The sequence below is a fragment of the Salminus brasiliensis genome, chromosome 8, assembly GCF_030463535.1.
Source record: "Salminus brasiliensis chromosome 8, fSalBra1.hap2, whole genome shotgun sequence".
Lineage (NCBI taxonomy): Eukaryota > Metazoa > Chordata > Actinopteri > Characiformes > Bryconidae > Salminus > Salminus brasiliensis.
The window spans coordinates 41,323,481-41,347,118 of NC_132885.1; the positions used below are offsets into that span (position 1 = coordinate 41,323,481).

At 48.2% G+C, this 23,638-nt stretch overlaps 1 protein-coding gene and 1 pseudogene across 2 annotated transcripts in view; both read right to left on the reverse strand.

Annotated features, from left to right (window-relative positions):
* The window catches only part of plekhm3 (pleckstrin homology domain containing, family M, member 3), a 44,315-nt gene that overhangs the window by 9,356 nt on the left and 11,321 nt on the right, over positions 1-23,638 (reverse strand). For both annotated transcript variants that reach the window (XM_072686613.1, XM_072686614.1), the window contains 3 exons: positions 16,072-16,217; positions 15,693-15,886; positions 5,813-5,876 (listed from right to left, as the gene is read on the reverse strand). In XM_072686613.1, coding sequence (XP_072542714.1) covers positions 5,813-5,876; positions 15,693-15,886; positions 16,072-16,217 — 404 coding nt within the window. The remainder of the gene's footprint in view (positions 1-5,812; positions 5,877-15,692; positions 15,887-16,071; positions 16,218-23,638) is intronic.
* Positions 4,466-4,645, reverse strand: LOC140561511 (U2 spliceosomal RNA; annotated as a pseudogene).

Genomic DNA, 23,638 nt, shown 5'->3' on the forward strand with positions numbered 1-23,638 from the left:
TTCGGAGCTTTCCTTTTGACCTGTTCATCCCAAAATATTGACATAATGCCAAGTGAAACAAGTGAAAATCGGAACAAGTGCAAAATTGGAGATCAAAGGTTTTTGCAGAACATCCAGACCATGTGCAGTAAACTCAGAATGCAACACTTTTTTCAAAACAGGGCCCAATAGGAACCAAGGTTGAAGGAGCCAGGGTTCACATCAGGAATCCAGATCAAAACTAATGAACGCTTGTGGGGTTGGAGGGGTGGGAGAGGGGGCCGGCCAGGGCTCGAGGGTGGGTGGGAGAGTGGGGTAATTCCTTTTGGAAGACCGTTTGCAAAAAATAATATGTGAATGCCATTTACCGGCCGGAGTAGTTAAAAATCGGCACTGGGCTTTGAAAGCAGAGGTCTGAAGAAGGTGCATTGTGGGCTGCTGAATGGGCCAGGGGAAGGGGCCCGGACCTCCAGTGCACATTCACCGAGGGGGAAGAGACAAGTGGCTACACCTGGCAGCGCTGTGGCACACCAATTAAAGAGCCTGACAGCATTCTTCAGGCCTTCCACAAGGAGCTGGACGAAGAATGGCAGGAGAGAAAGTGGAGTGAGAGAGAGAGAGAGAGAGGTAGAGGGCTTGGGTGGGGGTGAGGTAGGGAGAGGAAGGAGAGAGAATAAAAGGAGGGACCACCGCAGTCTCCCATGAAGCACACATACATACAAGTGAAGTGAGGGAGGTTGAAAAGGGCTTGTGTGGGCAAGGGGGAGGTTGAGCGGTGCAGTCGTGGGTCTGAGACAGGAACCAAGGGGGTGGGGGTATGCTCAGTATGGGCTTCAGCAGCTGGTTTACTGAACAAACTGACTCAGTTGGGTTAGTGTCCTAGTGTACCTATGCGATGGGACCAACCCAACAGCCAAAACTGCCAAAACAATTAGTCAGGTCAATCTTAAGGAGAGCCAGAACTGGCGCCGTTACATCCTCACACCTCTCTCTTCTGCATCTTGGTGCATCTCTGAAGCCAAAAATGACCTAAAATGACTAACATCCCAGAAGGCACAAAGCAGACATAAAAGCACTGCCGTCCTTTGCTGTTTCAGAGCTCCGTCCAACAGGACGGCCCTCAATCATCCGTCCATCGGGCAGCGACCAACCGTGGAAAAGCCCAGAGGCAGCACCTCGCTTTCCACCCACGAGGGTCTACCCTGGCTGGACCCAAGCAGGCAGAGAACTACACTGCTGGGTGTCAGGGGACTTGCTGCAGCCTAGCTAGCAATCAAAGCGGCGGGAGCTAGTGGCCGCTCGCAGTCGCCTCGGTAACGATGATATATACAGCCCCTGATCAACACCGACAGAAGAAGTAATTAAGCGTCTCAATAATTTAGCTGGGGCGAAGGAGCGGTGAGCTTGGGCCTGCCCTGGTGGAGAGGAACAGGGGAGCTGTTAATACTGACAGAGAGCTGAAGAAGGCTGAGAAAATGGGCCTGGAGAGCACATGAACATCAATAAGCCGGTGGACTTGTCGGTGCGACCGGAATTGCATTCTGGAGGCCTGTAAGGCTTGAGATTTGAACATTTCAGCCCACTACAGGGGTTGAAATGTAATTAAAGTCATTCAGAGAGATCTGGTAGGAAAGGGTCCTCCTGGTACCACCACTGCGAACCACTCGGCCGAGCTTCTCCAGGAAGGAACGACTATATTTACGTCTTTGCTTACATCTCAAACTTGGCAAAAATCAGTGGAATTCCCCGTCAGAGGGTTGAAATGCTTTCCACATAGCTCGCGCTTACAGTTGTGGTCAAACCACTCCAGGCCTGTCACATTGCTGAAGATAAAGCAGAACTTAAACTAACTGCGGTCTATACGCTAATGGCATGGGTGCCGGGCGCCACAGGAGCCTTGGCGACCCCCCACCTCTCAGCTCTGTCCCGCGTGTGCTTTGTTGTCCACTGGCTAATCCCCTAAAAACCGCTGTTTAACGCGCGCCGCTTTATCCCCTCCTCATCCCGGGCCCTAATGTCCTCGCCTGCTCCATTAACCGGCAGAGAAAGGGCCCGGATTAGACAGATAAAAAGAGGGCGAGCTGTGTTTGGATAACACCCTCCCCGCCAGGGCCTGGCAAAACAGGATTACCACCAGCAAGCCAGCGTGTGAGGAAGTGTGTGGGCGAGGGAGGGAGAGAGGAGAAAGTCTGGATGTGGGACGGGTGAAGTTTGGTTCGCATATCTGAACTAAGGAATGTCGTGATCATGCGTGTATGGACAACTTGTCCCGTGCCACAGTTCATCCCAACTGGTAATGAACCCCCTCCGGAGGTCTGGAGCTGACGGTGCAGATAGTGGACCCCTGGTTTTTGACAGGAACAAGGTTGATGGTCATTGTGGTAATGGGAGACCCCCTGTAGGTCTACAGTTCGATAAAGCTTGGTGCATCCCAAGTGGCTAGATAGGGCTGCCAGCCAGAGCTTGCCAGCAGGCACACCGGGGGAGCCCGGGGAGAATCTGCCACTCCGCACGTATGTGCGTGATGTCCCGAAGCTGCTGAATGGCTCTTTGTCCCCCTCCTCCAGTGGTTTGGAGGTCTTTGGCAAAGGCTAACGCAGTTGCATCTGGTACAATGTGCACAAAACAATTAGCATTTATATGGCACTCTTCATGCGGGCCATCTTTGGGCACTCTTCAAACTCTTCTAATTGTAAAGCCCAACAAAAGCCAGTGGCCAAACAAGGCCAGTTCCTGGCCAAGCCTTGAGCAAACAAATATGGCCAATGGGCTTGATGATTTTTCTCCACCCCCCCCTCCCCTAAACTGGTAGCTGTTTGTTGCATGTGAATAGGCAAGAGCATGTGCTTGGGGTCTATAGAGGAGTTGTTGGAGTCTACTCGGAGATAGTTCAGCATTCACTGACCTCGACATGCAGGGAGGACATTCCAGGGCCATGAAGGACCTGGCATTAAGCAGCCATGCTAAAAGAAAATGGCTCCTTAATAAGGTAAGCCAATTAAGACCCTGAAAGAGACGGAGATGTGAGGGGAATGAGAAACGCCTTAAATTTCTCCAAGACTGGGGAAAGTCAGTGAGGATATGAAGGAAATAAGGGAAAGGACTGGCAGGGAAGGACAGGAATAGGGGGAAATATAAATATATATATACACACACACACACACAGCAATCTACACCAAATGTTGAAAGTGCTGGAGTGCCGGGTGACCATTGTTCAGATTTGTTTTCCTTTTCAGAGGAAAGCCCGTCGCATGAGGGTTTCCAAAGCCAATGTGAGCCTAAATAAATAAATAAATAAATAAATAAATAAGACTTCTTATTTGACCTAAAAGAGAATAACAAGAATCATAAACCAACATCAGAGTTTGGCCATTCAAAATTTGCCTGATTTGTCTTTGTCCAGCTTGAATGGACATAAATGAGAGAAATAAAATAAAAGGGAGACTGAAACAGACAGATAGTCAGACAGAAAGAGAGAGAGAGAGAGAGAGAGAGGGAGAGAGAGCCAGGCAAAGAAAGAGGGGAGAATAGAGTGAGGGAGGTAGTGTCAGGGAGTGGGACGCTGGGGGGAAAATGAAGGCCTGTCACACTTTGTTTTTCTGCCTGATGCTTCTGAATGCCACTAATTAGTTAGCTGGGCAGGAGGGAACAGGCAAAGGGACTCTACCCTCCTGCTAGGAAAGAGAAAGAGAGTGAGAGAGCGAGAGTAAGAGAGCGAGAGAGAGTACAAACACAGCCAAAGTAACAGTTAAGAGGGAGGTATGGGGGAGATGAGTTCCCGAGAACATCAACAATTATAGAGAGTAGTGGTGGGCATCGAGTCGTTTTCTTATCAAGTCCTTAAAATGTCTAAGATGTAAAAATCTTTTAATACATTTCATACATTACTCAAGAAGAACCTCAGCTAGTTTAAATAGACTAATAATTCAATGATCCTCTAATCTTAGACTCTACTAAACACAAGACAATATGGAGACCATAACACTCTTCTCTTAACCTGAGTACTGTCGGAAGAGGAGGGTCTTCGGTCTGGGTTTGAGGACAGCGAGCGTTGGACTCTGCTGTTTGGACACCCAGAATAAGTTCGTTCCACCACTTCGGTGCAGGACAGTACAAAGTCTGGACGCTCGTCTTCCGTGGACCGGGTCAAGCCGAGCCGTACTTGAAGCTGGAAGGGTTGGTGCAGATCGGCTTTTGACCATCGCCATTAAGTACGGAGGGGCTGGCTGGTCCAGTCTTGGCTTTGTAGACCAGAGTCAGTCAATTTGGCCTCCGCCTTTAACCCATACGTCCAGCCAACTAGTGGGAAAACACACAGTGACCAAGAGCAAACATGCCCAGAGCGGTGGGCAGCCATCACTGTGGCGCAAGAGGAGCGGAGAGGGTTAAGGGCCTTGCTCAAGGAGCAGTATCCCAGCAGTATCAAACCCACAACCCTGTCATCAACAGCCCGGTGCTCTAACCGCTGAGCCGCCGCTGCCCCAGAAAGACCTGCACTATTCCTGGAGGTACTGCAGTACCAGAGCAGAATAAGCAAGCTCCTCTTTCAGCTCCCTGGTGAGAAAAATGTATGTAACATATAGTCTTGATATAGAGGACAGGTCAGATATTAAACTGATAAAAACAGATACAACATTAATCATAGCCAAAAAGACTGAGAGGCGATTTCCTTTTGGTGCTTTACCCTTACAACCCTTCAGAAGAGGGTATAAGTCTTGTGTCTGAAAAGGCAAAGATTCCAGCTGAAGCTTTCCAACGGTTCGTTGAGTTGACATTGAAGAACCCTCCTTTTTAAAAGGAGGAGTTACACCATAGTAACTCCATTACAACATACATCTGTTACATCATCATAACACTACATCACAGCGACACATCAATTACAGCACAATCCCTTTATAACCTAATATTAGAACGATAACTATGACGACTCAGAAACTCCATTACATCATAACACCTTATAACATTATTATATACCCACTATAACACAATACCTAACGCTATTACATCATCATAACATCACATCAATTACAGCACAATCCCTTTATAACCTAATATTAGAATGATAACTATGACGACTCCATTACATCATAACACCTTATAACATTATTATATACCCACTATAACACAATACCTAACGCTATTACATCATCATAACATCACTTCTATTACAGCACAATAACAGGCAAACAGAAGAACACTATTACACAGCACTTCTGTACTTCTGTGCAAATGCACACACACAGCTTGTCTAGTCCCTGTAGAGAAGTACTACTGCCAGTAGAATAGGACTCTCTGGAGCAGATTAATAAACATGAACTTATTGGCTATTAGGCCATGCTGTCTAATAATGCCAGGCGTGGGCTAGTGGAGGGGTATTAAGGCCCCCAGCACTGAGGGGCTGTGAAGCAGTGGAGGAACTGTGTTCTCTGAAATGATGGTGGGTTGTGCTCCATCATTACAGGGGGTGGGGTGGTAAGGTCTTCTCCTCATTTGGCAACTGCACAGAAACCACTAGTATACCATAGCAACTGCTTAGCAATAGTCTGAAAACCATTTTACTAGGCTGAAGCTTTCCAACGGTTTGTTAAGCTGACATACTGAAGAACCCTCCTTTTTAAGAGGGGTATACCAGGTCCTTGCATGTTTGTAAGCAGTTCCATTTTCTCTGCATTGCTGAATACTCCATCCTTCTACAAGCAGGCTCTATTTAATCTAATGTACTCAGCAATACCTAATATTTAAAGACTGTGAGCACACAGGCGAAAAGCCTAAAAAACTGCATCCAGGGCGATGGCTTAATTTTCTCAGAAGCTCATCAATTACGTTCTCTCACCTGCTGAAGGTCAGCCAGCGAGTACAGGTGGATGTGCTGTAGGAGGTATTCCCTCGGGAAAATCCTGCAAACAAACAATAAATAAACTGAAATTAATAAATAATAAATAACACGCATATTCACTTCGCAAATCACTGGTGCATCACTAATACCATAGTGTACCACAGTACTGTACTCCGATATGGCACGTACACACTCATATATATTACACTACACAAGGATTTAGAGGACACACTGACAAATATACCGTCTCCCATCCTGGGATGCAATCTATCCCATCATTCTCGTACTGCGTCCATGACAACAAGGGTCCAAATTACTGGGAAATAGGGGTTAATTAAATTGAATTGGAAAAAGCCTGTGGAATAGGCATTTTAAAAGCACTCTCCCTTATTACGGGTGAAGTGGGGCAGCAGTCGCATTCTCTCTCGCTCTCTCTTTCTCTCGCGTCCGCTCTCTCACTCTGTTTCTCCATCTGGCTGGCTATTATGGCCCTCTTCACCCTCTCCTCCCTTGAGCCTACTCTGCTTTCCTCGCTCGCTTGCTCGCTCGCTCGCTCACTCACTCTCTCCATCGCTCGCCTACGCTGGCTCACATTACTACTCAAGGGCCCGCGGAGGGATCCGGAAAGAAACGGGATGAAAGATGGGAGAGCGATGGGGATCGAACGGTGAGGCGAGGGAGTCTGGAGAGGGAGAAAGCAGATGGACAGTGTGTGATTGATAGAGAGAGAGAGAGAGAAATCTCATAATGAAGACACTCAGGGCGCATAGGTACAGACGTACGTAGTTCCTTTGCCTGTGTGTTCTGTGGGACGTGTGGATAATCACACAGTGCTCAAATTTACCACAGTTTGGACCTCCAGTGGCAAGTTTTGCACAATGTCCCCAAATGTGTTGCTGGGATACTTCCCTTAACGATGGCAGCAGATCGGACGGGTCGGAACGGACCTCAAACTGATGCTGAACTAATATTTACCAGCATAACGCCACTACATCACAGCGACACCGTTCCAAAACAGCACCACAGTTACATCATAACAGCACCAACACATCACCATAGTAACTCCATTACATCATAACACCAACAGAACACTGTACGTACTATAACGTCACAATCACGCTGTTACATCACCATAACACTACATCACAATGACACTATTACAACACAGTTCCTTTATAACCTAATATTAGAATGATAACTATGACGACTCAGAAACTCCATTACATCATAACACCTTATAACATTGTTATATACCCACTATAACACAATACCTAACGCTATTACATCATCATAACATCACTTCTATTACAGCACAATAACAGGCAAATAGAAGAACACTATTACACAGCACTTCTGTACTTCTGTGCAAATGCACACACACAGCTTGTCTAGTCCCTGTAGAGAAGTACTACTGCAATAGAATAGGACTCTCTGGAGCAGATTAATAAACATGAACCTATTGGCTATTAGGCCATGCTGTCTAATAATGCCAGGCGTGGGCTAGTGGAGGGGTATGAAGCCCCCCAGTATGAGTTTGGGGATGAGGTGGGGTGGTAAGGTCTCCTCCTCATTTGGCAACTGCACAGAAACCACCTAGTATACCATAGCAACTGGCTTAGCAACAGCATAAAAGGTGGCATTCGTGCACCCGTGCACACTGACCGCACACAGAACCCACTGCACTTCCACACCTGTAGGAAGCTACAGGTGACCGTGAGTGACCGGATTCATTACCCCAGAGCTGGTCTCCACACCGCGCTTCTGTACTGGAGCGGCCCACTTTAACCACTGCACTGGGCCGGCTGGTGTTTTCTGTGTCGGCACGAGAGAGAGAGAGAGAGAGAGAGAGAGAGAGAGAGAGAGAGAGGCCGGGTAATTGGATCGATTAAGCATGCGGCCGCTGGGAGTCGGCGAGGCTCCTCTCGGCGCGTCTCTTTAGCCCTCTCTCTGTTAATAGCTCGCTCGCTCACTCTCTCTCTCTCTCTCTCGGCAGCAGAGCTCTGTCATTAGTAGGCAGCGGTGCAGATGTTTTGGGGGGGGGGGGGGGGGGGGGACTGAGGGGCTCGACTGGCAGCGCGCGAAAGGCTCCTAATGACATGGGTGGGATGAGAGAGGGGACGGGCTGGCGCAGCGCGAGCAACGAGGGAGTAATTTCGCCTAAATGGGGAGAGAGGGAACTGGGGCGGCGGAGGATGTATGTGCCGAAAAGAACGTGGGCGAACGCGTGTGGTTGTACGTGCGACGGAGCGAGTGTGCTGACGCAGTAATATTCGGGGGTTTGTTTTTGAACGTGTACCCTACAGGCCAGGAGCTGCGAGCGTAGTGATCCCCAGAGTCCCCAGAGCATTTTAGGGTTGACCACCATGTGTGTCCTACTGAAGTTACATGTACATTACAACACCATACGCTACATGTCACAAAGTTTGACACACAGCTGGTCTAGTCCCTGTAGAGAAGAAGTACTGCCAATAGAATAGGACTCTCTGGAGCAGATAAGCATCATGAGCCTTTGGCACCATGCTGCCTAATAAAGCCAGGCGTGGGCTAATAGAGGGGTATAATAAAGTCCCCCTACATTGAGGAGCTGTGAGCAGTGGAGGAACTGTGTTCTCTGGAATTATGGATGGTGGTGCTCCATCCAGTACTTCTGGGATGAGGTGGAGAACATCACTAACGCTCTTGTTGCTAAATACAATCAAATCCTCACAGCAATGCTCCTCAGAATCAGTAGAATGTCTTCTTTCCTGGACAGTAGAGACAGTTACTCCAACAAAAGCAGATCAACTTTTTTTTTTTTTTTTATTAAGAAGAGTGGTAGTAGTGCCCAATACTTTTGTCCTTAAAGTGTCGCCATATACATATATATTACACCTTGGTACCTTATGGGAAATGTATTGCCTGCGCCCCCATGTCCCAACATTGTATAAAAACCAGTGTGTTTGTGTGTATGTGTATGTGTGTGTTGCAGCTAATCTCTAAGGTCCCGATAAACCGTCATTTCTGACATGCCTTAGGTCTAACGTACAGTAACGGACCGGCCTCCAGCCTCGTGCCGGCCACTCCGTGGCTGTCCGTCTCTCAGGACTGTTAAGCTTCTCATAAACACGAAAGGGGAAGTTCATCTCCAGCTAAACAAACACTCACACCCTGGCCTCCTGCCTGAGTTTAGATTTAGATTAGAGCAGTAATGATGGCTGGGCCTAATGAGTGTTGGTGCTGGGCTGTGAATGGGGCCAACTGGAGCACTGCCATGCTCCACTCCCTACAGCCACTGGCTTTCCTGCAGCCAGCAGGGCCCCCGAGCAGAGCAGAGCTTCGAAATATTAAGCCTGAATAATTGCTAAGTACGGATGGGCATGTTATATTCACTGTAGCTCCAAATGTTTGCAGGCATTCTGTGCTCCCCCACTGCTGACACAGGTTTACGTTTACGCGAAATCACGGGTACTAAAAGAGCTGATCCTGCGTTTGCTGGAGTAACTGTCTCCAAGGCTTTCTACTAGCGTTGCTGTGAGGATTTGATTGCATTCAGCAACTAGAGGTTAGTGAGGTCAAGATGCTAGATGATGATCAGCACCCACCTCATCATTCCATCAACCCCCCCCCCCCCCCCCCAACTCATCCTGGAAGTATTAGATAAAGCACCATCCATCATTCTGGAGAACATAGTTCCTCCACTGCTCCACAGCTCCTCAATGCTGGAGGGCTTTATACCCCTCTAGCCCACGCCTGGCATTAGACAGTATGGTGCCAATATGCTGATGTTTATCTGCTGCAGGGATTCTTATTCTATTGGCAGTACATCTCTACAGGGACTAGACCAGCTCTGTGTGTATATGTGGGTGTGTGTGTGTGTGTGTGTGTGTATATATATATATATATATATATATATATATATATATTATATATATATATATATGTGTGTGTGTGTGTGTGTGTGTGTGTGTATGTATGTGTATATATACACATACATACATATTCACACACACACACACACACACACACATATACATATACATATACATATATATAAAATCCACTTGATGGGACAAGCAAGTAGAATGGTGTCCATGGAGGACAAACAGCGAGCTGGGTGTTAGCATCCTGCTTAGCCGGAGACATGTACTGCACTGCCTGGGTGCCAATGGACCACCCTATTATCTGCTGTGAGACGTGATGAAATCCCAACGTAATCCCGGAAGAAGTGTGGTTCTGCTGATTAGCCCGGACCAGTTTATTTAAGGCAAGTGGGAGGTGTGAGAGGAAACCTGTCTCTGTATCCCACTCTCACGGCCTTACAGGCGTCCTAATGGTGGCAGTCAAAGACGACGGCGTCAGGTCTGGCTTTGGGTGTGAAATCCTGGAAATGTTCACATCCTGAAAAACTGAGCTTCAAGTTTCCATCAGGTTTGCTTTGCTTTGGTTGAGTGAAGGATGCTAATGCCCAGAAGTTATAAGGAGTGTTTCACACTGAGGCACGATACAGAGCAGACAATCATCCTTAAGGGCAGAGCAATAACTGTTTTAGGCATTTTGAATAAATTAATGAATGAAATGTTCTTATAAAAAATCACAGTAAATCATCCATTTTCTGCTTGATTGTTTTTTTCACATTTTTGCCCCGATTGCCTCAGCGGTCAAGGCAAGTTTGAATCCTGAGCCATGCCGCATTGCCATCAGCAGCCGGAGTCTGAGAGTGCACAACTGGCCGTGCTCTCTCCGAGTGGGTAGACGGTGCTCTCTCTTCCCTACACTCTTAAGCGACGTTAGCCGGCACAGGCCTCTGATAACTGGTGTGGTGGAGCCGGGGACCCTGCCTGGCTTTCCTCAGAGTGTGTCGGCTGCCTGGCGAGGCTGTGTTGGCAGCAGTTTGAAAAGAGGTGGTGTCTGGCTTCTCATGTATCAGGGGAGACATGTGTTAAGTCCTTACCCTTCTAGTATCTGGAGCATGGGGGAGCTATGAACTTGGGCTGAAACCCATAAATTGCTCCACTACAGGAATATATTATTATTAGATGCAGTAGAACCTTTTTTACTATAATTATGTTATTACTATTATAATTTTAATTATAATTAGTGCATTATGGGTAAATAGGTACTTACATATACATGTATAAAGTCTTACCACATATATGGCCCCTTTGATATAGACCTGTCTGCCTTCACGGCACCAGTGAGACTCTCAGTCTGTCAGGCTCTCTCTCTATCTATTCTCATTGCTCGGGTTAATCTCGCACCCTCCCCCCCCCGCCCTCACACAGAGCAAATATATTCTCCATGCCTCAGTGTTTGTTGGGGGACGGTATCCAGGCGATATGAGGTCTACGGACAATCAGAGCGGCTCCAAACGCAGAAGCTGCTATCAGTGAGAGGCAAGCTCAAAGCCAGAGGGGCTCTGTGTGTAAGGCATATACTACATGCTCGGTGTTTGTCCGCAGTGTTGACTCTTTACTGGCTCAGCCTTTTGGTTAAACCTCTCTCCAAGATTGCACCTCAAGATAAGAGGCTGCCAGCAGGTGAAGGCTAGGCAGAGGAGCGCAGTCTTGTGCAGTCTAGGCCTTTCTGGTGGTAGAGGCTGGCCTTTAACATCCACTGGGGTCTGCCATCCGCAGCCGGAGCCTGAGAGAGCACAAGCGGCCTTGCTTTCTCTGGATGGATGGCTGGCTCGCTCACATTCTCTCTCTCCCCACATCACTTCGGTGTGATGCTGGCCGGCATGGGCATCTGCTAGCCACTGCATCAGAGCTGGGTACCTGGTGCTTACTGGTTACTTATGAGCCCGTTGGTAGCCTGGGGGCACCAGCAGTGGGCAGTTCGAAAAGAGGTAGTGACCGGTTGAGATATGTGCCAGTCCCACTGTCAGGAGCATTACATGCTAATGTTAGAAATGTGGTGAGGGCTACCTGTAGATCCCGTGACGACATTTTAGGATCTTTGGAGACTTCTTTACTCGTTTCGTGGTCTGATTTTGGGCTGAACTTGCAAGGACGGCCTGAAATGGCCATGTTGGACATTTAGAATGTCCAGATTTAGTGGACGGTGGAACGGCTGACTGTTTCTAACTTTTCAGAGATCTTTTTGCATCTACAACCTCCTTTCTGAAGGCCTCAGAGAGCACTTCGCATTTGGCCATGGTGATCTTCACCACTGACCTCTGAACAGTCAAGAGCCACATAAGACAGGTTCCTCCAGAATCCCCTCTAACCATGTTCTTAACCATCTGCAGCTGATGTTCTCACCTGGTTTTACTCTGAAATGTAGGCGTGTCCTATAGAAAGTTGAATTTTTTCAGTTTCGGGTGCTTGGCTATGCATCTCTCAGTGTTGTCCAAATGAGGATCTAATGTCCAGATGTTTAAATATCTTCAAGAACACAGATAGGGGTGTCCTATTTTTTCACTTCACAATAAACGTGGCCAGTGTAGACAAGAAATTGTGGAGAAATACCACAATCGTTCTAAATGTGAAGGCTTGGCCCAAATCAAATCATGTTGATGATCAGCCAAGACATGTTTGGTTTGGTGTCTGAGCGTCGCTAACAAGCACTGAAACCTTACACCCCAATCAGACTGTTTGTAAACATACAGGTTGGATACTCGACCTCGAACTTGCATCTGGCAGTAACTCATTTTCAGTAGCATCTGAGCAATCCAGCTAATCAAGTTTGTTATTTTGATGGAACACGGATTCATCCAACAGCCCCCAATGAACCATCAGAAACCCCTCAAGCAAGTCTCTAAGAGACAAGCCAAAAAACACAGCAAGGCTGATATGGCTGGTGGCTATAAGCTTCCATTGCATATTACCTACATTAGCCTTGCAGGTCTAGTGCAAAGCTAATGAAGCAAACCTCAGACCCCAAACATGTCTTGGCTGATAAGGGGCAAGGGGTAAACTGTGGAACCTTGATTTCTGGCCAAACCAAAAGCATGTGCCTGTGTGTGGGGGCCTGTGCAGTTCACATAGTTGCACTAGATCAGCCTCTGTGGTGTGGGCTGTGACAGCTCTCTGCGCTCTCTCCGAGAGCTCAGCGTAAACACTCCTCGTCCTCTCCAGGGCTGCTGCCGGGTGCCTGGCCCCCAGGCGATGGATGGCAGGGGTAATATTTTAGCGCCACCGCCCTCATCAATCCTGCACTGTTTGGAAAGGCGGAGCATTAGCCGCTGCCGGAGCGCAGCCTGGCCGTAAACACTGGGAGCCCAGAGCCGCCTCCAGCCGGGGTCACCATCACCGCTGCCCGTAAACACCCCAGACCTGATAAAGTCAATGCTGGGCCGGCGCAGCTGGGGAAGCTCCAGAAGGGATGGATGGGGAGGTGGACCTCCGACAGACTGACCAGACCAAACCAAATCAAACCAAGCCTCGGCCTTTGTTCAGCGCCTCCTCTGAACTTCAAACAGGCACCCACGGCCTAGGTCACAGTGAAGTTCAAAAAGACAGAGGAGGAAAGCGGGCTGGCCCCGTTCAATAATTCAACGAGCCAAGCCCACATATAGACTCTGCAGGAGGAGTGACAGCTGAGCCGTGACTGCGGTTTGAGCATTCGCGTGAATTGAGAAGATAGAGAAGATACAATCTAGGAGAAGAAGAAGAATGTTGATGGTCTTCTTGATCCTTAAGCAGTCCTGGACAATCCTGATAGAATCCATAATTGCTGCTCCTTGCATTTAAACACAGCATCTGAACAGCTTTTAGCGATACCTTCAGCAGACTTCTCTGGAGGGATTTTGCAGGAGACCTGTGGATAAACCCACCAGCAGCAGACAAAGAAAAGCAGCAGCAGAGTGAAGCTCCAGCTCACCTCAAGAACCTCTGCGAGAGTGAGATTCTACCCTGAAGAGCTGAACCACTGACTGTATAATATGAGGATATATATACGATCTATACAGTCATTGGGGATGAGCTAAACCACTAACTGTCTAGAGGATATATATGATCTGTACATCACTGGAGGAGTAGTGGCAGTTGACTGTATATATGATCTATACAGTCATTGGGCAATTAGTTGAAAGACTGACTGTATATTTGATCTATAGAATCATTACTGGATGAGCTGAACCACTGACTGCCTATATAATAATATATATGGTCCATAGAGTCATTAGTGGATGAGCTGAACAGTTGACTGTACATATGATCTATATAGTCACTGGGGAATTAACTGAAAGACTGACTATATATATATATATATATATATATATATATATATATATATATATATATATATATACACACACACACACACACATATATATGATCTATAGAGTCATTAGTGGATGAGCTGAACAGTTGACTGTATATATGATCCATACAGCCATTGGGCAATTAGCTGAAAGACTGACTGTATATTTGATCTATAGAGTCATTAGTGGATGATCTGAACCACTGACTGCATAAATGAGGATATATATGATCTGTACATCATTGGAGGAGGAGCTGAGCAGTTAACTATATATGATCTATACAATCATTAGTGGAGAAGCCGAACCACTGACTGTATATATGAGGATATGTATGATCATATAGTCATTGGGGATGAGCTGAACCACTGACTGTCTAGATGATATATATATATGAGCTGTACATCACTGGAGGAGGAGCTGAGCGGTTTACTGTATGTATGATCTATACAGCCATTAGGGAAGGAGCTGAACCGCTGACGGTATATATGATATATATGACTGATAGGAGCAATACTCATTGAGAGGAGCCTGCAGCCTCTGCTGCTCTCACTGACGCCGGTGATGAAGACTGGAAGCTGGGGTTCATTCTGTGGAGAGTTCTAGACATGCTGATTTGGTCACCTTCACTTCACCATGGTCCACAAACCGGTCCCATTCCCTCATCAGATCGAAAGTAAACTAGCCACGAAACCATTTGGAAACAGCGGTGGCCCCACAATGTTCCGCTGTGTGATATTTCATCACCGCAGAGCCATGTAGGCCTTCTCGTCTCGCAGCGCGAACGTGTGAGGGGATAAGTGCAGCCGCATGGTTTCCACACATGAGAATGACCCCGAGAAGGGCACGGAGTATTCGTCATGAAGACAAGCCTTTTAGCGAGGAGCCCTTCGAGTAAACACAGTCCCTTCACATTTCCACTCAACCTGGGCCGGAGGAATCCACTTAAGATCAGGCTGAGTAATCCTGACTCTCTTTTTCTCTTGTTTACCCCCACATCCCCCACCCCGCCACCCCCGTGTGCTCTTACCAGCGGTCAGCCCTTATGTACCATTCAAGCTCTGCACAGGGTCGAAGATTGTTGTGACTGGCATGCCTTTGTATATTTTAGGTCAGTTTGAAGTCCTTGGCCATTCATTACTGAACTCTAAGGGGGTTTTCCACACTTGGTTTTTCAACATCCGAGAAGTCCGTTTAAAAGCTAGAACCCAGGTGCAGTCCAGAAAACCCACCTTGTCCAGGTATGGTCTGCATTAATACTAGATGGTGTGGCAGATAACCTACAGATAACCCCACGACCCACCAGTAAGCTACCACGCCATGTTGGAGATTCCCGGTCTGGGTGACTATCCTGCGCTACACCACTAAGTCTCCTTGGGCAAGACTCCTAACACCACACTGGCCCACCTCTGTAATACCACTTACCTTGTAGGTCGCTCTGGATAAGCTAATAAAGTAAATATAGATGAATTCATTACTACCTTGTGTTCATTCTCAACTAACTGCAGTTTTGTTTATGGCCTGTTATTAAATCCCATTAATGGCGACATGCCATCTGCAGTCCTGTTCACCCCTCTGTGCACAGCTGTGACATATCTAATTGGACAAATGTTGAAGGAATGAGCAGGAACAAGCCCTTAAACATATCCCAGAAGGAAACCTGGCAGGTTACCCTAGGCAGTTTGTGAAGGCACTCACCGGCGTCGCAGGTCCTCTGCGACTGTGGCTCGGCAGTTGAATAAGTAAGCCCTGAGAGACTGGAGCTGCTGCCTCAGCTTGAGCACGGCAGCCAGAGGTTCAGAATGCTCGTACAGGCAGGGGTTCAACTGCTGCACATCCAGCAAGGGCTCCTCATAGATAAACTCCAGAAACTCCTTTGCTTGCTTGGACACCTGCACCGACCCAAAAGTAGGACAGCTATTACAGCACATAGTGACCCTTCTTCAATTCCCAATACCTGTAATACAGTAGCTTATCTAGGGATGGTATTGTAGGACCCGTATAATCCTGTTACGTTAGATGTTCTGACCTAACCAGAATGCGAGTTGGGAAGTACAGCAGTGTGGTATGTGCGTACCTTATGCCTACTGGTGTCCCAGTTGTGCAGCAGTCGAGCAGGAATCAGGAAGAGGTTGTCCTGGTGGCAGCTCTGGCAATAGTACCATCCACTGTAGCAGCATACCTTGGCCTTGCCTCGTGACAAACCCACCAGCCTTTGACATCCTGCAGGAAGGAAGAGATAAGGAAAAGACTGAGATACTGGCCACTGGAACGTGGGAATTTGGGGGGGGAGGTTTTCCTATTTTGCTTTCTGGAATATCCCACTTCAACACCAAGAGCCCATTCGTAATAACCACTGACAAATAAGCTCTAGGAGAACAGGTGATGACGCATCATAATTAAGGAAGTAGACCCAGGTATTTGATGACATATGAGTTGGAACTCCTGAAGAGCAAAATTTAAGGAGGCACTGGACTCTCTTTTTACCTTCTCCGTGTAAAGCCCGACCTGCTGGAAGATTGCCCGCTGAGGTCCCCTCCACCTGCGTCAGACCAGCTGCCACCTACCAGTCCGACCAGCAAGCCCCCCCCACCCACCACCACCCATACCAGACCAGCGGCACACCCTCCTACCACTGCTACCTGTTTAATGACCATGTTCAAACCTAAATGGACTCTATTTTATTTGGATCCCAATTATGGGAAGGTTAGCTCGATAGCAGATAGCTAGCTTTACTTGTTGGTATCAGCTTTATATGCCAGCGTAGCAACGTCAATTTTATATTGTTGAACTTGCTAATATGTGCTTCACGTTTAATAAATAGTTCTCCAGATAAAAGCTTCAGTAAATATCAGGGGGATAGGATGTGTCACGACACCAGCCATGAGGGAGAGAGCGCCATCTATCCACCTGGAGGCAGCATGGCAAACTGAGCCGCTTGGAGCCCTCCATTCGTTTACTCCCATCGGCAGATTAGAACTCCCCCGGAAATCGAGCAATGAACCCTTGCTGGGATTTAAAAGCGTCAGGTCCTCAGCTCCACTGTGCCAGCCAACATGGCTTTAACAGTGATGAGGGGGGAGAGAGCGCCATCTACCTAGTTGGAGGAAGCACAGCCTGGAGAGGCCCTCTCTTTTAACTCAACTGCTGTAAAAAAAAAAGCTGTAAAAGGTGGTGTGCAGCACAGGTAACAGCACAATGGCTAAATTCAGAGACTCATAAACAGGCAAGTCAATCAAGATCTACCGTGACAATGTTCAGAGGCCAGGGTCAACGAGTGAAGTAAAGACCCCTCCCACCACCTATGGAGCCGATAATGATTAATAAAGGCTGACCCCGTTCAGATTAGGTGCAATCAGGTGCGTTAATGTGTCCAGGTTTATGGTGTCAACCTCGGTCAGATGTTTCCAGACACTTCTGGACACTCTGAGTCTTTCAAAATCACGTCAAATTGCACGTCAGACCACAATAAACGGGTTCTGGATGCCAAAGCGTGTAAAACACACTCCCCCCCCCCCCCCCCCCCCCCCACACACACACACATCCTGGGCCTATTCAACAAAAGCTGTCATCCCCAAAGCTCTCTTTGCTTTGTCTCCCACAAGTCTTTCTAGTCGGTGTTTTCTTCAAACATTCCTTGCCTACAAGCAAGAGACTCATCCCGGAGGAACCAAAACAGGTGATTGTGAGCCTGGCAGGTGTCCCTTATCCCAGCCATCTGGGAAACCCTGGCTGGGGACAGTGTGGCAGAAGAAAAGAGGGCCGACGGACAGACGGACACGGCCTTGCAGCGTTCTCGGTGGAGCATGGCGTCGGCTCCCTACTTCACAGGCGGATGAAGAGACGGGGAGGAGATGGGAGATTAGATAGGGGGGCAAAAAAAAAAAGAAGAGGTGCAAAACACAAAGTCTCCGAAGCGGGAGGCCTGCCGCTATCTCCAAGAAAGATCTGCACGAGGAGGAGCCGGCAAAACCAAAAGAAAACAAGTCACTGATTACAACGTGTGCCAGCGTCTGCTGTAGGTCTGCAATGTTAGGAGTAGGGAAAAAGGAGGTGCGCTGTTTGGACAAAAGTATTGGGACACCCAAAACTTGTTCATTGTTTCTTCTGAAATCAGGGCTAATAAAAAAAAAAGGTCATCCAGCTTTGGTTGGAGTAAGTGTCTCTACTGCCCAGGAATGGCTTAGCTTACCATGGATGTCAGGATTTGATTGCATTAAGTGACTAGAGGGGCTATGATCATCATCCCTACCTACCTCCTCCCTGAAAATGCTGAATGGAGCTCCACCACAACCATTTTTCCAGAGAACACAGTTCTTCCACTGCTCCACAGCTCCTCAATGCTGGGGGGCTTTATACCCCAGGCTCGGTTAGCTGGTACCTGTGTATTTCCATAAAATATCCATAGCACCTTGCAACGGAAAGAAACCCCTATCTATTGCTATTGAGATACCATCAAAAACACTCCCCAGCCTAAACCTCCTCCCTTTTCCAGCTCTCTGCTGAGAGCGCTTCCATTCCTTCCCATCTCGAAACCGATACGTAATGGGTTGTTCTAGCTCAGGCCGAAAGCTAGCATCATGCACTGCTCTTCAGTGCCAAAGTAAACCTGAGGTTTTCAGGGGCAGGGACCCCAGACTATAAAAAGGCAGAGCTGGTGTCCCCCATCCCCCACCTCCTTCGCTCGCTCTACCGCTGATGGGTGGCTGATAGTCGGGCCGAGCCACAGGCCGCACAGCGGGGTGTCGTGTGTCACGGCTGCCCTGTAATCAACGTACATGTGCAGCAAGAACCCACGAATACCACCCCCTTCCAAAAATAGCACATCGCAGTACCGCTCTTCATGGCCACTTGTTGGGAAAACTATTATTAAGAAAGATTTTGCTTTAGGCATGAGCTCTGCGACGTAACGTAAACAGAGACGGTTCAGGAGCTTTAACCCTTGGAAGGCACAACTACTGCCAGCAATGACAGAATCAGATCAACCTACAATTCCCATTTCAGTGCCACCAATCAGCCCTAACATTAGCATCAGATGTAGTGAAATCCTGACGTCATCTACAGCGGCTCCTCAAGGGGTGAGTCAAGGGGTGGCTCTACAGATCAGGCAGCAGGTGAACGGTCAGTTCTTGAAGGTGATGAAGGTGGTGTTGAGGCAGGACAAATGGTCAAGTGTAAGAATCTGAGAAGACAAGGACCAACCTGTGATGTTCTGGGGCATCGACTGGGCATCAGGTCTTGTGGGGTGTTCCCGGTATGCAGTGGTCAGTACCTACCAGTACCTAGTACTCCAAAAAAAAAAAAAAAAAAAAGGACAACTGCACCCAAGACTGCCTGATGTGATTCGTGGACGCCCTACCTTGCAACATTCAGGACTTAAAGGAGCTGCTGCTGCTGCTAAAGGCTTGGGGCCAGACACCAAATCTATGAGACGTCCATGCTGGAACAATCAGGGGGATCTACTCAATATTAGGCTGGTGTTTCTAATGTTATGGCTGATCGTGGTGTGTGATCATATGTAAACAAATATAGTAGAGCTACTTGAGATATAATAAGCAGAGAATTCCAAGAATTCCAAGAAGAATGTCATAGGGGGTTGGTTTCCTTCATTGAAATCCTTGCTGTTCCAGCCAATCAATCCACATATAGGTCTGTTTGGGGCCTAACTGACCCTGAATACTGGTCAATATTGAGAGAAACACTCTTATTCATTCATTTTCTTATCAGCTTCCTCCTGGTCAGGGTCACCGTGATTCTGGAGCCTACCTGGACTTGCTAGGCGCAAGGCAGAAATCCCTCTGGACAGGACAGAAGTCCATTGCAAGTCCATCACTCCCATACTAGCCAGTTCACCTGCCACACTGTCAAGAGGCCAAGATTATTGGCCTTGAGTTTCCTTATTAGCTGGTCAGGTTCTGCAGAGTAGAGTATACAGGGTTTCTGAAGGTACTCCTGAGTTTTTAGACTGAGACTCCCAAAGCGGCCTTCATGGACACAGTCCACGGGTAGATACAGTGCCCAGAATGTGTGTCACTTCTGGGAAGGGACTGACCACAGCTTCAGCGTCTTGTGCACAGCTTAACTTTCACCAGTTCAATCGGTGCAGCTGGGAACGCTACTGCTGTACCAATAAGTGTACACATACACACACATATATAAACGTGCAATGTGTAGCTCCGCCCATCTCCATATGTTTTTAAATGGCCAAACAGCCCTGCCCATTTCCATCAAATTTTTTCCTCCTCTAAACTGAAAATCCTCCCATCTCCAATGGCTAAATTGTACTGTTCGTTTTTCCCAAGCTATTATTGACCAATTTGGAAAACTCTGGGGAATGAAGTGATTGACGGATGCCGGTCGCTTGCAGGACCTGCATGGCACCCTTTCTGTTCAGTACATGGAGGAGCTGAGTTGTAGAGCATACACTTACCGGATAAAAAGGGAAAGATCCAGAGGAGTCTGGCTCCGCCCTCTGGTCTCTACTGCCCAGACTCTAGTTGCCAGTTTGACAACATGGCGGACAGTTCTGGCTTCGATTCTACAGAGTGGAAGGGAATGAAACTCCCTTAAACCCATTGTGTGTTTTTTTTTTTTTTACTGGTGCTTGGACCCCCGGCGCTTGGTTTGCTAGCAATAACAACTATACCCACCTTTCAAAAGCTGTTGTAGAAAGGCTAGCATGTACACCCAGTCAAATGAAGCCAGCCAACCGCCAATTTCCTCAAAGTCACCTGACAGCTAAACATGCTTGGAGGAGAGCCCTAACTGCAAGTTCGGCATGTCTGCAGATGTCCGGAGGAATGGAGGGGGAATGGAGGACCATCCGCCAACCCCCTACCAAAACATGAGGAAGCCCAACTCTCTGGGACATCCCTACAGACTCAAGAGCAACATGCAAAATGGCAGGGGCAAACCCGGGGGTGTGGGAAAGTTAAGGTGTTTGATGTGCTCACTTCAGGAGCACTTTTAAGTCCAACAACAGCCCAAACACAAAAATGGTGCCTACTCGGCACTTGTAGGTGCCGGGCGTACAATGGATTTCGGCAGAATAGGCGTGCCCAGCCTCCGAGGAGGTGCACGGTCCTTGCTAGAGGGGGTCTCTCTCTGTTGCACTTTGATTGAGGTCTCACGACGCTTTCAACCGCCCAGCCAGCGTGGCAAAGAAGCCGCGGGGAGGGATTGAAGGGGGTGGGGGGGGGGACAATGCTTTGCGGCACCGCCGGAGTAAAGACAACAGGACGGTCGCTTTGATGTCCTTATTCAAGCGGACACCCACTCCAGAAAAAGATGTGAACCATGGGCGAGCATGAGGTTGTACGTGGTGTGTGTGTGTGTGTGTGTGTGCGTGAGGCATTGGCCATCTTTTTGATGTAAACAGTGGTTCCTAAGCCCCCACCTGACCCCGTGCCTTCCACTAGCTCCCGAGCTCGGCTCCATTGTCCCGTCTACAGCTGTAACCGTCCCATTTGATCTACTGTCCTTGTGCCCCTCTACAGGGTCCTTCTTCAGGGTTGTGTGAAAAGCCCGAGCAGAAAGACCGGGTTCAAGCAAACTATGTGATAAGGCTTGAGAAAAGGATATGTTCATTTGTGTGAGAGTGTGTGTGTGTGTGTGGGTTTGTGTGTGTAGAGGTCAAAGGGTCTGCAGAGCTTCAAACAGACAGTGCACGTGGCCCTCCAACCCTCTGCCGACATAATTATTTGAATAAAGATTGCTCATTAAACGCTGGTCAGTGGGGTTTTGATGTGAGACGAGCAACAGGCAGTCGTCACACAATGGACGCTTTGATAGAACCGCTGCACTGGCTGTAAAGTAAGGCCCTACTGCAGTGAAACTGTAAGGAAAGAAGACGTGGCCTTGTGGGTTTAGTTAGTCCACCATATGGTGCTAAATTATTAAAAACGCTGTCTTAGGGCTTCCCCATAACTTTCCCCTTAGCGTGTTGGTTGCCCAGGGGCTGGTGGCGGTGGTATCAGGTGGTATGTTTGGGACGAGGCATGGGTCAGTCCTCACCCTACCGGGATTGCTGAACTCTGGAAGAACTGAGGAGTGGGTTGGGTTATTGGCTGCAATTTACAATCTTATGTGTGTGGGGGGTTGGGTAAATAATTCCAATATTCAAATAATATCTGAATATATATATTTAATTAATAAAAAGTGGAGGGTGTCAGTCCGTTGCACTCTAGACACATGGTCAAAGAGATCCTTAGGACTTCCCTGAAGGCCTGTCCTGGTTGAGATCGCACCTGGGTGTTCCCATTGCTGTCAATTTAAGCGAATGCCTCGGCTGGTCTGCACAAAAGAGACGCTACCAGGATTCCAAGTGATTTAGTCCAACTAACCCTTGGACTGAGCACTGTGAACAGGGTGCATTTAAAAATATATAAATAAATAAAAAAAAGGGAACAATGAGGACCCGTCCCAAAAAATTCGGAAGAAGCGAAGACGACAGACGGTGGAATGAAAAGTACACATTTGTACAGCGTCTCCAATCTTCAGGACCGTGCCAGGACAAGAGAGAGGAGGAGAACAAGTAACCTGTTTTTGTTGCATTTGTCTTACACCCCCCCCTACACAGACCCCCATCTACGCGAACCTTCGAGTCCCAGAAAAGCAAATGATGCCCGTCCTCCTTTCAGCCCTCAACCCCCAACCGCGGCAACAGTGCAACCTTTTGTGGGTGCTAACAAATTGGGGGCAAGCAGGGTTAGCTGGGAAAGGGAGGGGGGCGAGTGGTGCTCAATCAAAGCCCAAGACAGCAGAGAGAATGCAACAGTTATAAGACAAAACTGGAGACCCCCCAGACCCCCCGCCCCCTGCTATCAGTGGAAACAACCATCACTACCTTTCAGTCCCTCCCCCTAAACCCCTCACTGAGGCCATTGTCCTCCACGTCCATCCCTGAAACAGCAGCGTCCCCTCACTCTCCCGCAGCAACTCTCTTCAGTCAACCACCACCACCCCCGTCCACTTGGATAATCCTCCTGACAGCTCCTCGGAGGCCAGGGATATTTGTTTAGGGAAAAACGATTAAACTGTAACACAACAGCCGTGCCCCCGACTCCCCCTTCGCCGCCAGAGTGACTGACAACAAAACGCAGGCAGTCGAACGGGAGGACACTGGCAGCTTTCCTAAAGAGAGAGAAAGGGCGAGAGACAGAGGGGGAGAGTGGAGACAAATGGAAGCTGTGCATGATGCTGTGGAAACGAGCAAAAAGGTCGAGGGACGAGGTCGTCAGGGCGCACGGGCTGCATGGCCTATCTTTCGTTGGTGCAGTAGGGTTGGTGCTTTTAAGGGTACCGACCGAATGACCTCAGTACTACTGGGTACCGAGAGCACATCACTCGGCCCGGTACAGTATCAGAACACAGCAACACTAGCACATACATCACCAACAGCTCAATAAGTGACTGGTCTGCAGTTACGGAGTCAGTTGGAGGCTTTTCTGCACTCTGCTCTGACCCCGCTCTGTAACTTTACGTGGTCTGACAGACACTCGGTGGACACTGAGCTGCTCTCTGTGAGCTGTTCCTCCTAAACTCTTCCACTGTTCAATAATAACAGCACTCACAGCTGATGGAGGAAGATCTAGGAGGGAGGAAATGATCAAATTTCACCAGCTGACTTCTTCTTGTGTTACATA